We start from the raw sequence: 12141 nt of genomic DNA, 5'->3' as shown, positions 1-12141 counted from the left end.
TATCTACTGGGGCTTTGGGGAGAAAAAGGGAAAAAAAGAAAATAAAAGGAAGAGGATTGGCTATAGATGTTAGCTCAAGGCCAGTCTTCCTCAGCAAAAAGAGGAGGATTGGCATGGATGTTAGCTCAGGGCTGATCTTCCTTGCAAAAAAAAAAAAAAAACAAACCTCAAAGATGGATGTGAATGGCCAGTTTGAATGATAATAAATTTAGAATATATGATTATAAAGCTTTATATTATTTTTAAATGTCGTTTGACCACATTTAAAAATTCATATAATAACTTCATTAGCAAAGTTATATGGAAGATGTAAAGTGTTTAAAGGTACTTCCTTCTTTCCCCTATATGTACATGGTACAAAACTAAAAAGACGCAAAAAGGTAGACAATGAAAAGTAAGTTAATCAGTAAATGGAATTTATGAAATTAATGAAGATTAATGAATGTAATACACCATATTAATAGAATAAAAGACAAAACCATAAGCTCATCTCAATAGATGCAGGAAAAAAAAAACAACATTTGACAAAATCTAACACCCTTTTGTGATAAAAATGCTTAACAAACATAAAGAGAACATCTTCAACCTGGAAAAGGACATCTACAAAACACCCACAGCTAACATCCTACATAATAGTGAAGACTGAATGCTTTTCCCCTGAGAACAGGAACAACACAAGGATGTGCATTCCCACCACTTCTGTTCAACATTGTACTCGTGGTTCTAGCCAGGGTAATTAGGCAAGAAAATGAAATAACAGCTTCCAGATTGGAAAGAAAGAAGTAAAACTCTCTCTCTTTGCAGATGACATGATCTTGTATATAGAAAATCTAAGGCAGCTACAAAAAAACTATTAGAACTAATAAACAAGTCAACAAGGTTGCAGGATACAATATCAATATACAAAAATCAATTGTATTTCTATACACTTGCAATGAACAATCCAAAAACAAAATTGAGAAAACAATTCCATTTATAATAGCATCATAAAGAATAAAATACTTAGAAATAAATTTAATGAAAGTATAAGACTTATACACTGAAAACTGGAAAACACTGTTGAAAGAAATTAAAGAAGACCTAAATAAATGGAAGGGCATCCTAGGTTCATGTTTTAGAAGATTTAATGTTGCTAAAATGACAATACTTTTGAAATTATCTACAGATTCAATACAATCCCTATCAAAATCTCAGCTGTCTTTTTGGCAGCAACTGACAAGCTGATCCTAAAATTCATACGGAAATGCAGGGACCCATAATAGGCAAAAGAATCTTGAAAAAGAAGAACAACGTTAGAGAACTTACACCTCCCAATTTTAAAACTTACTACAAAGCTACTGTAATCAAGACAGTATGGTACAGGCATAAGGATAGACATATAGATCAATGAAACAGAAGTGAGAATCCAGAAATAAACCCAGCTATCTATGATCAACTGACTTCAACAAGTATGCCAATACCATTCAATGGGAAAGAAGAGTCTTTTCAACAAATAGTGCTGGGACAATTGGATATCCACATCCAAAAAATGAAGTTGGACTCCTACTTCATACCATATACAAAAATTAACTCCAAATGGATCAAACACCTAAGTGTAAGAGATAAAATATAAAAATCTTAGAGGAAAACACAGGGGTAAATCTTCACAACCTTGAGTTAGGCAATGTTTCTTACACATGACACTAAAAGCACAAGCAATAAAAGAAAAACTAGAGAAATTGCTTTCATCAGAATCAACTTCTGTGTTTCAAAAGCTACCATCAAGAAAGTGAAATTCAACACACGGAATGGGATAAAATATCTGCAAATCATATATTGATAAGGGACATATCCAGAACATTTAACAACTCTTAAAACAATAATAAAAAGACAAATAATCCAATTAAAAAATGGGCAAAGAATCTGAAGAGACATTTCTCCAAAGACAATACACAAATGGCCAATAGTTACATGAAGAGAGCTCCACATTCATCAGAGAAATGCAAATCAAAAGAGAGATACCATTTTACATCCATTAGGATGGCCATTATTTAAAAAAAAAACAAAACAGAAAATGACAAGTATTGGCAAGAATGTGCAGAAATTGGAACCCTCGTACACTACTAGTGGAAATGAAAATGGTGCAGCTGCTTTGGAAAATAGCCTAGCAGTTCCTCAAAAGATTAAACATAGAGTTACTATATGACCCAGCACTTCCACTCCTGGGTATATACCCAAGAGAAGTGAAACGTATGTTCACACAAAAACTTACAGATGAATTTTCATAGCAACATTATAATTATGATAGCCAAAAGATGGAAACAACCCAAATGTCCATTAACTGATAAGCATATGTGGCATATCCATTGTTAAAAACAAGACAATAGCCCAAAATGGAGTCATTTATGCTAAGCTTCACATCACCAAACAGACTACAATTACAGTTTTGGCGCTCCCAGAAATGGAATCTTAAACCAGTCAATCAGGAATCACCTGATCAGCACTAGTTAGGTAATCTGCCTGACAGACCCCTGCCATCCCCTAAAGGAAAGTAACCTTGCAATAACCAACACTCTTTCTTCTCTGAGACAACTTCCTTGTTTCTGCTTCCTTCTGTCTATAAAAGCCTTTCATTTTGTACAGCTCCTCAGAGCTCCTTTCCATCTGCTAGATTAGATGCTGCCTGATTTGAATTGATTTTTGCTCAAATAAACTCTTACAATTTTTATATGCCTCAGTTTATCTTTTCGCATCACACAATAGAATATAATTGGCCATAGAGAAGAATGAAGCACTGATAGATGCTACAACATGGATGAACCTGGAAACCATTATATGAAGTGAAAGAAGCCAGTCACAAAAAAACCACATATTGCATGATTCCATTTATATGAAATGTCTAAAATAGGCAATTCCATAGAGACAGAAAGTGGATAAGTAGTTATTGAGGGCTGGGGGGAGTGTGGTGATTGAGGGGTGATAGCTAATGGGCACAAAGTTTCTTTTGGAACCATGAAAACGTTCTAAAAATGATTGTGATGATTGTTGCACAACTTTGTGAATATACTAAAAACCACTGAATGGTACACCTAAAGGGGTGAATTGTTTAGTATGTAAATTAAATCTTAATAAACTTGTTACAAAAGAAAGAGAAAAATAAACCCTGTACCAGACAAGTTAGGTTTAACTCCCGTCTCTGCCCCTAATGGGCTGTGTCATTTTAGGAATGTTATTTAACCTCTCTATGCCTTAGTCTCCCCATAAATAAATGGAGATAACAACAGTTCCTACCTCATAGGGTTGTTGTAAGGATTAAGAGTTAATCCATGTGAACCACTTGGAACAGTGTCTGGTAAAGAAAAAATGCTGTCATTTATGATACTCTTAAGTAGGATTCCCAAGTCAGTGCTTCTTCCTCATGGTCTTGCTCTCTGGTTCTATTTTCATGACTCTGTTTGAAAGAGTAGGTGGCGTGCTCATTCTGTTGGGGTCTTCTTTTAGAGAACTGTGGGAGAGTAGAAGTAAAACATGTCTGAAAACTCAGGCATCTTCATTCGGGGCTTAACTCCATTTTTTCTTTTATAAGCGAACGTCTTTCGCCTAGTTTGAACCTTTAGGCTTCCCATTCTTTTCGCCTCAGCGCGCATGCGCGGAAGCCGGGTGCCCTTTCCTCTCTCGCGCTTCTGTTACCTTCACCATGGCGGCTCGCGGCTTGGGGTTACTGACCCTTTTACCTCTGTGTGCCAGGAGAAGTCAAGTCCTGCGTCCTATCCACAGGCTTCTCAGTCGCGCAGGAACTGTGGCCGCAGACGTCAGGAGAGAAGAGCAGTCCTCGGGGAGCGTGGAGACAGGTGATGGCGCCGCGTCCTGGGTTTGCTCTCCAGCCCCGACACACCGCGGGCGAGGGAAGGGGGAAGAGACTGGGATCGCGGGCGAACGCGTGGCCGTGGAAACGGCCGTGGAACCTTCGGCAATAGGGTGAGGCTGTGTCCCGTCCTCCGACCTCATTAAGGGAACCCAGGGCCGCCTCCGTTGCTCGTGGTGGTGGGCTTTGTGACCTTTCTTTCTCTGGGACCCCTGTGCACAGTAATGAAATTGTTTAAGCTTCTGTGAATTTCAGATCAAGAATACAGTGTGCTAGTATTTTACAGTCTGGCGAATAATATTGCCAATAATAACAGTGGTGCCACACACCAGTCACTTAGTTCATCATTCACAAACGTATCTGATTTGGATACAAGTTACTGATGGAGGCTGAATATCTTGAAGCCTTGATTAATAACCAGGATTCCTGGGTGCCAAATGTGGGGCTCTGCGTATGAAATTTACTGTCGTCTACTTTATTCTTTTGGCCACGTTGAGCAAAATCAACCTCGTGACAGATTTGCATCTACTGGAACAGGCTGTTGTCCTGCATACGTTTTAAGTTTATATGCTTGTGTATTGAGAAGCCCTCTATTAACGAGCCTCTTTTGTGACCCAAGAGCTGTGTATACGTTGTTTACAATTCTTAAAACAATCTAGCCAGAAATGTAACACTATCTCCATTTTACGGATGGGGAAAGAGGGTCAAAGAGCTAAATGACTTGTGCAGGGTCACATAGCTGAGTTGATTTAGACATTAAGTCCAGCAGTTAAACAAAAGGTGTTGATTTCTACCATTTCTCGGAGCTTTAGTTTTAACATATGAAGTTATTTCTGGGAACAGTTCTAAAGTAGGCTAAACAAGTAAAATATTTTCCCCTAAAGTAAATGATAGGATTGCTCTCCCCATCAGACTGTACAAAAGACTCATATTGACAGACAGTGAGAAATGTTACTTAATATGACATTTCATTGAAATACGGATTGGATTGTGTTTAGTAAAAGCTGCTTCTGTTAAAAATTCTTAAGTAACTGAGAATTTGAGTAAGGATTCTGCCAAAGAAGCTATTGTAATTTAACATCTGTATAGTGGTTTAAATTTGAGAGTATTTTCATATGCTCTTTGAGAAATAAAACTCTGTAAAGTAGGTATGGAAGGAATTATTATTACTCCATTTTATTGATGAGGAAACAGACTAGTCCAAGTGGCTAGTTAGGAATTACGCAGCTATTCAATAGCAAAGGTAAAAATAAAATCTTCTGATTTCAAGGCAATACTTTTCACTTAGTACAGCTTTGTTGTTTTTCTTAGGAAATGTGTTTCATTTTGTATCATTAGGATAATTTAACCAACTAAATATTCAGGGGCTCTTGTGGGGCCTAACAAGTTACAAAATCCTCATTTGAATTTCTTTTTCATTTTTAAAAAGAGAAGAAGGTAACTATACCTTATAGTCACTTAGAGGCATATAATTTTATAATTGGAAGGAACTTGAGAAATATCCAATTCAGTTTTTCACTCAGTATGACAACTGATTGCCAAAACATTCCTAGTAACATTTTCAGGTAGCAGGGAACACACACTATTTTGTAAATCAACCATTTCCATTTTTGGTCAGGCTCTAATAGTTGAAAAATGTTTATAATGAGCTAAAAGCTACTAATTTCCCATTTGCATGGTGGTCTTAGTTTTGACATAGCTTTCATGTGAATAATGGGAAGAACCCTAATTTAAGAATAAGAATTTGTAGTGTATTATTCAGGACTCTTTTGGGTGCACGTGACAGAAACTAACTCAAATTAGCTTAAGCAGAAAAGGGAGGATATATCAACTCATGTAACTGAATTCCAGAAAGAGTTATGGCTGCTTTAATGGTCGACTGGATGGATGGATGGATGGATGGATGTGGTTGCTGTGAGATACTGTTTTCCTCAGCTGTTGTTTGGTGGCCTCACTATCTCAGATTCTTCTACACAGGGGTGTTGATGGCAGGGGCATGGCCACCAGCAGCTCCATGTTCAAGTGCTTATAGCTTTCTCCAAAGGAAAGAGTGGAATAATCTTTTACCTGAATTTGAAAAATTCGAAGAAAGAGCTTTTGGTTGCTGACCCCCCCACCCCTTGGACCAAGAGGAGCTGTCCAAAATAGTCTGATACTCCTGGCCTGTCTAGTGGGGTGAGGGTAAGTGTAGTACAAGAATCACTGTATTGACAGCCCCACCACAACCACACAGAGTGGTCGTCTTCTAGCGCGGTTGTGCTGCTACCAGAATGAGGAGGGACAGACGCCAGGCAACCAAGTAGCAGCTCAAGTCTACAAGAGGCTGCTCAGCTTGTTAGATGATTGTGCAGTTGTTTCACCAGGAATGCTACCTGCCCTATCTCAGAAGGTTTCTATGAGATTCAGAAGAGAATGTATGTGTGAAGGTGCTTCGAAAACTGTCAAGTGCTGCACAAATAGAAGGTTCTCTCTTATATTTGAAGAGGCTCTCAGGTTCTCTTAGGTTTTTTCCAGGCTATAAATCCCCAGTTTATCTACAGTAATTCTCTATCAGACTTTCCAGACCTTTTATTACTTCTCTCTGGATGCTCTTTGTTTCCTTAATGTCCTTCAAATCCATTATCTCCGGAGCAGAACATATACTCCATATGTGGCCTGACCGGTAAGTAGTAAAGAAGTGCTGTTACCCCTTGAATTTGGATTTTTAAAAACATTTGGTTTAATAAAGCCTGAAATTTTATATATATATATCCTCTCCCTCTTCTTACCCCAGAAGTTAAGACATTCCTTTGACTCATTTTGAGCTTTCCTCAAATCAAACTTTTGGGTCTCTCTTACACAACTACTGCTAGGTTAATTTTTTTCCCCATTTTGTGCTTGTCTCTTTATATCTTTTTTTTTTTTTTTTTAAAGATTTTATTTATTCATTTTTTTCCCCCCAAAGCCCCAGTAGATAGTTGTATGTCATAGGTTCACATCCTTCTAGTTGCTGTATGTGGGACTCGGCCTCGCGTTGGACGGAGAAGCGGTGCCTCGGGGCGCGCCCGGGATCCAAACCCGGGCCGCCAGCATCAGAGCGCGCGCACTCAACCGCTTAGCCACGGAGCCGGCCCCTCTTTATATCGTTTTTAATTCTAAATGCAAGACAGTATTTAGTCTTATTTTTTGTGTTAGTTTATGCTTACCGGATTATGTTATGAAGACCATTTCAAATTGGAGTCTGTCATGAAATACTAGCACTTACTAGTTTTTCTTCTCAACTTTGTGTCATATGTAGATTTGTTAAGCCTTTTGTGAGATAATAAACTACCTGAACTTTTTGTCCCCTCCTTCACAACTTTGTCAGGTCTACGTCATTCTTACCTACTGTTGTTCCGGGCCAGAGCTGTTAATGCTTTAGATTCTGCCTCTCCCGTTTTCTGAAGCACATTGCTGCATCTTTATCAGACTTCTCTATCTCAATCTCAAATCCAGTCCCTGATCTTCCCCAGTAATCCTGCTGCAGGATATACTTGCATAAAAGTGCAAAGACATTTTATACAGATGACACTGCAATATTGTTTGTAATAGTGAAGAAAGGTAAACCATCTACATATTTATCAGTAGAGGATTGGCTAAACTATGCTAAATATACAGGAATACTTACACAATTATTTAAAAAATGAGGTAAATATATGTCTACTGACATGGAAAGATATCCCCAATGTATTAAATTTCTAAAAGCATATTACAGAATGGAATATATCGTACAATTTCAGTAATTTCAATTGTGTAAAAAATGTTTATGGAAAGATACAAATGTATATGTTAATAAATGCCTTGAAAATGTCTGGAAAGGTAAGTACCAAAGTTAATGGTTGAGGATCATTAGAGGGAGAGAACTAGGGGAGGATTTATGCTTTTACTTTATAAAATTTTACAGTTTTACTTTATTTTCACAATAAGCAGTTGGACATCAGTCTAGACTCAGTAAATATCAGAGAGAAGAATATATAGGTGGTAGTTACAACTGGAAAAGTGGTTGAGGTAGTCCAGGCAAAGCCTGTACCATAAAAAAAATAAGGAAATAGTTGGAAGGACTGTCAGTAGACTGAGGTCAAAGTGATGAGAGTAGTCCCTGTCCTCATTGTGGAAGACAGGGATTCTTCCATATTGTTAAATAAATACAACACCACGAATTACCATCTTTCATGGATGTTGAAGTAAGGTAATACAGAGGTGGAAGAGATTCTACCGTGGAGAGTCAGAAGTCTTCACAGACCTGAGCATGATTTGGAGGATGAATGGAAGTTTGTGAGGCAGAAAATGAGAAAGTGGGCATTTTCCAACCTGAGAGAAGAAGACATGAGAAGTTCATAGTCTGTGTGATAGGACTGTGTGTGCAGAGTACCATCAGTGAACAGTGCATAAGGAAGAAGTGGTAGAAATTGACATCGAGGAGCAGAGACGGAACAAGATGCCAATAACTGTACCCATGCTGTGGAGTTTAGACTTGATCTTGAAGGGAGTAGGGAAGCTACTAAGGGTTTTAAGCAGGAAAGTCAAAGAATAAGACTTTAAAAAAAAGATTATTTTATAAAGATTTCTTTGGCAGCAATGTATGGAATGACTTGAGAAGGACAAGATTAGAGTGAATGCGGCCAGTTTAGGAGTTAGGCAGGCTATTGTGCTGATACAGGCCTGAAATAAGAGATTGACGGTAAGGAATTGGCATCCGGAATAGAGATGAGAACACGTATTTAAGAGATGTGCTTTCAGCATCTTGTACAGTGAATGTAGGAAGGATACTCAGTAAGTGTTTGATCAATTGTTAGAAATTTGGGGTAGGTCAAGGCTGAGAGTTCTCTGGTGCGTGTTAGAGACTTGGCGCTAAGTCCGTGCTAATGAGCAGAGGTTAGGGCTTAACTGTCGTTAGCCCACATTTCTCTGTGTTGTCCATGAGAATTTCTTGGAGTTTGCTCAAATAAAGGTACGGTGTGTTTTCAGTATGTCCTCGCTCCATCAGTTTTATAACCTTTTGAAAGAAAATGAAGCTAAAAGCCCTTGCTGATTTCCATGCATCAGTTACATTTTCTATTCTATTTAATCTCTTTGGAATTTTGTTGAGGTTATTGATATCACATGTGGTGCTTTATAATCTCTAGAATCTACCATTCCAGTCTTTTAGAAGAAGCACTTTTCAGCCACCTAACTAGAAGTTAAATATCTTGGAGGAAAAATGAGTTGCTAAGATTCAGTGCCTTTAATATGCTCTTAGAACTTCAATGCTTTTCTTTTTTCTTATACTCAGTTCACTTGCTGATCTTTCCTTTGTGGTCAGTGAATTATTAACGTTTAATTCTTGACTCTCATAGCTCTTGTCTTCATTTCCTGAGATTGTAAAACACCTAACCCTTGGAGTGGTTTTTAATGAAAAAAAAATTACTCTCTCTTTCTTTTTGTGTGTGTGTGAGGAAGATCAGCCCTGAACATCCATGCCAATCCTCCTCTTTTTGCTGAGGAAGACTGGCCCTGAGCTAACATCTATTGCCAATCCTGCTCCTTTTTTTTCCCCTTTTTATCCCCAAAGCCCCAGTAGATAGTTGTATGTCGCAGTTGCACATCCTGCTAGTTGCTGTGTGTGGGACTCGGCCTCAGCATGGCCGGAGAAGCAGTGTGTCGGTGCGCGCCTGGGATCCGAACCTGAGCTGCCAGTAGCGGAGCGCGCACACTTAACCACTAAGCCACGGGGCCAGCCCCTGCTCTCTATTTCTTTAGTGAAATTATCCATGAGCTCTTTATGGGCAGCAACTATGTTTTAAATTCTTTAATTTCCCTGTGATACAGAGCACATGATAGTTGGTAACTCATTGTTAATTGTTTGAGCCGGATCAAGACCTTGACAAAGAAAAACTATAATACCTTACTTAAATACATTAAACTTCTAAACTCATTGTCTGTGTATGCTCAGGCTTGTAATAATTTCTTTTAGGCTGTGGAATGTTACAGCTTGCACAGATTTTGTATGTGTGTATTTGTGGGAAATGTTAAATGAGTGATTTTAGTTTCCTGGTTTTGCTTTTAAAATTTGGTGGAGCTCTCTCTTTTTAGCAGTATGCATTTAATATAGTAATCAGAACAGAGAAAGTGGGCAGTTTTAATGATAGTCACAAAAAAATGGTGAAATGAAAATTGAAAGTAATGTAGCTTCACCCTTAAAAGGAAGAGAAGAAAGAAGATGAGATTAGGGTACAGTTGGTTTTAGTCAGATTTAATAACTTTATATACTTTATCAAAATATGCTTTAAGTTTTACTTAAATGTTTTTATCTCATTCATAGGCTCTGAAGACAGGACTCCCAAAAAGAAGTTCTCTGAGGTGCAGAAAGAAAGACGAGAACAGGCAAAGAGGACTGTTTTAATACATTGCCCAAATAAAATCAGTGAAAAAAAGTTTCTCAAATATTTATCCCAACATGGACCTATTAACAATCATTTCTTCTATGAAAGCTTTGTAAGTATTTGAAAAACAATCTAACTTAACATTCATGAGGTTTTTTTTAAGTTATTTTTTACTGTCTTCCCTCTTTGCAATATGGTCAAGTTAGATTCACTTTTGATACCCTACGTCTTTTCTTATGTAAATTTCTTTAATAAGGTTTTTTTTTTGGATATGAGAATAGAAACTCTTTACAGGAGTATTACAGAATTATAAGCACTTTATAACTGAATGATTGTATTATTTGAATACTTAAATAGTTCCATTGTCTTAGGGATAAAGCCCAGTGGGAGAGCATCTTTGTTTTGTCTTTTAATTTTCTATTTCAGGGTTCTTTTCAGCTTCTCTTGACTGATATCACTTTAGAGTGTTCCTTTTCTTAATTTGCTTGTAGTGATTAAAACCACTGCTCCTATTAGAAGCGTATCATTTGTAAATTTTAAAAATTAGTATTTTTTCACATTATGATAAGGGCTTTGAAACGTGAACTAAAATACTATGTTAAATATATCATGTTGAAATGTGTTCTGTTTTCCTTGTGTTTTTGGCATAGGGTCTTTATGCTGTTGTAGAATTTTGTCAGCAGGAAAGTGTGGCTTCCCTGCAGAGTGTAACTCGTACCCCGAGCATGGACACCGAGGCTGCCATTCCATTCAGATCACGTTTCTTCAATTTAAGGCTGAAGAGTCCGTCAAACCAGCCTTCTGAACAGCCACACGCACAATGTAGTAGTCAGTCGTCTCCTTCAAGCAAGAAGCTTTTTGAATTACTTTGTGATGCAGAAAGTGTAAGTTTATAGGTGTACTTCCTCAACTTTTAAAAATATGTGTGTGTGTGTTGGACATTATTTTGTGTAAGTTCTTGTGATTAAATTTCAAACTACAGAATAGGTTGAGTGAAAAATGAAAGTAATTCTTCCCCACTCCCTGCCCTCACACCCCATTTGTACTCCTCAGAAATAACTACCTTTTTTCAACGTTGTTTGGGTCTTTGGACTACGCATGTTTTCCTTCTCTTGTCAACATAAGACATAACAATTGTACGTGACATTCTTCTATCAATTTTAAAATGTCTTATTTCTGGTTTTCTCTCCTTTGTTCTGCTCTAATAATGTTTATATTAGTTTTGGTTTTTCTTACTCAGACTTGTCACAGGTTTAGCTGATTTAGTAGTCCTTTCAAAGAATCACTTCATGGTTTTATTAAAGTATTTTTTGGTTTGATTTTCTAATTTTTAAATTTTTACTTCTAATCTTTTATATTTTACTTTATTTTTCTTGAGTTGAATGCTCAGTTCACTTATTTTCCATATTATTTTCAAATATGGGCCTTTGAGGCTAGGATTTTTATTTTAAATATTCAACTCCAGCACACACCTTCAAAATGTGATCATTTTAACACCAGTTTTCTAGTGAATATACAGGATTGTTATTCTAAGGAACTGAGAGATCTGGGGCCTCGTTACTTGAAGCATTGCTTATTTCTGGTGTTTCTCGCCTTTAACATTGGTTCTTCTCTCCCCAACTTCATCTAAATTGTCTAGCTTCGTGGTTGTTTTGACCTCCTTTTCTGGAGCATTTTACTACTTCCATTTTCCTAAAACAATACTTTATAGTCATTGCCTAAGAAAAGTAGTAGTTTTAATTCTAGCCAACTTCTATTTTGCTAGTGTCGTCGTTCCCCAGTGCTTTTTAAAGGGTGCTTTTAAAAATCCACTTTTAAGGCTGAAGAAAAAAAGATTGCATATTTTTAAGGCAGGTCTCCAAAGCCATCAAATCTCTAGAAGTAAAGTGACAATGATTTTATATGACCTGTACATTT

The 12141-nt window shown here is 37.3% G+C and overlaps 1 protein-coding gene across 1 annotated transcript in view; it reads left to right on the top strand.

Annotated features, from left to right (window-relative positions):
* The first annotated feature begins 3651 nt into the window (after nt 1-3651).
* The window catches only part of MTPAP (mitochondrial poly(A) polymerase), a 31878-nt gene continuing 23388 nt past the window's right edge, over nt 3652-12141 (top strand). Inside the window, exons 1-3 of the mRNA XM_004425256.3 lie at nt 3652-3830; nt 10164-10336; nt 10875-11108. Of these exons, the coding sequence (XP_004425313.1) occupies nt 3677-3830; nt 10164-10336; nt 10875-11108 (561 nt within the window). The 5' untranslated portion in view covers nt 3652-3676. The remainder of the gene's footprint in view (nt 3831-10163; nt 10337-10874; nt 11109-12141) is intronic.

The sequence above is a fragment of the Ceratotherium simum genome, chromosome 32 (genome assembly GCF_057802395.1).
Source record: "Ceratotherium simum simum isolate JZ-2026a chromosome 32, ASM5780239v1, whole genome shotgun sequence".
NCBI lineage: Eukaryota > Metazoa > Chordata > Mammalia > Perissodactyla > Rhinocerotidae > Ceratotherium > Ceratotherium simum.
This window is presented reverse-complemented; position numbering and strand designations above follow the sequence as displayed.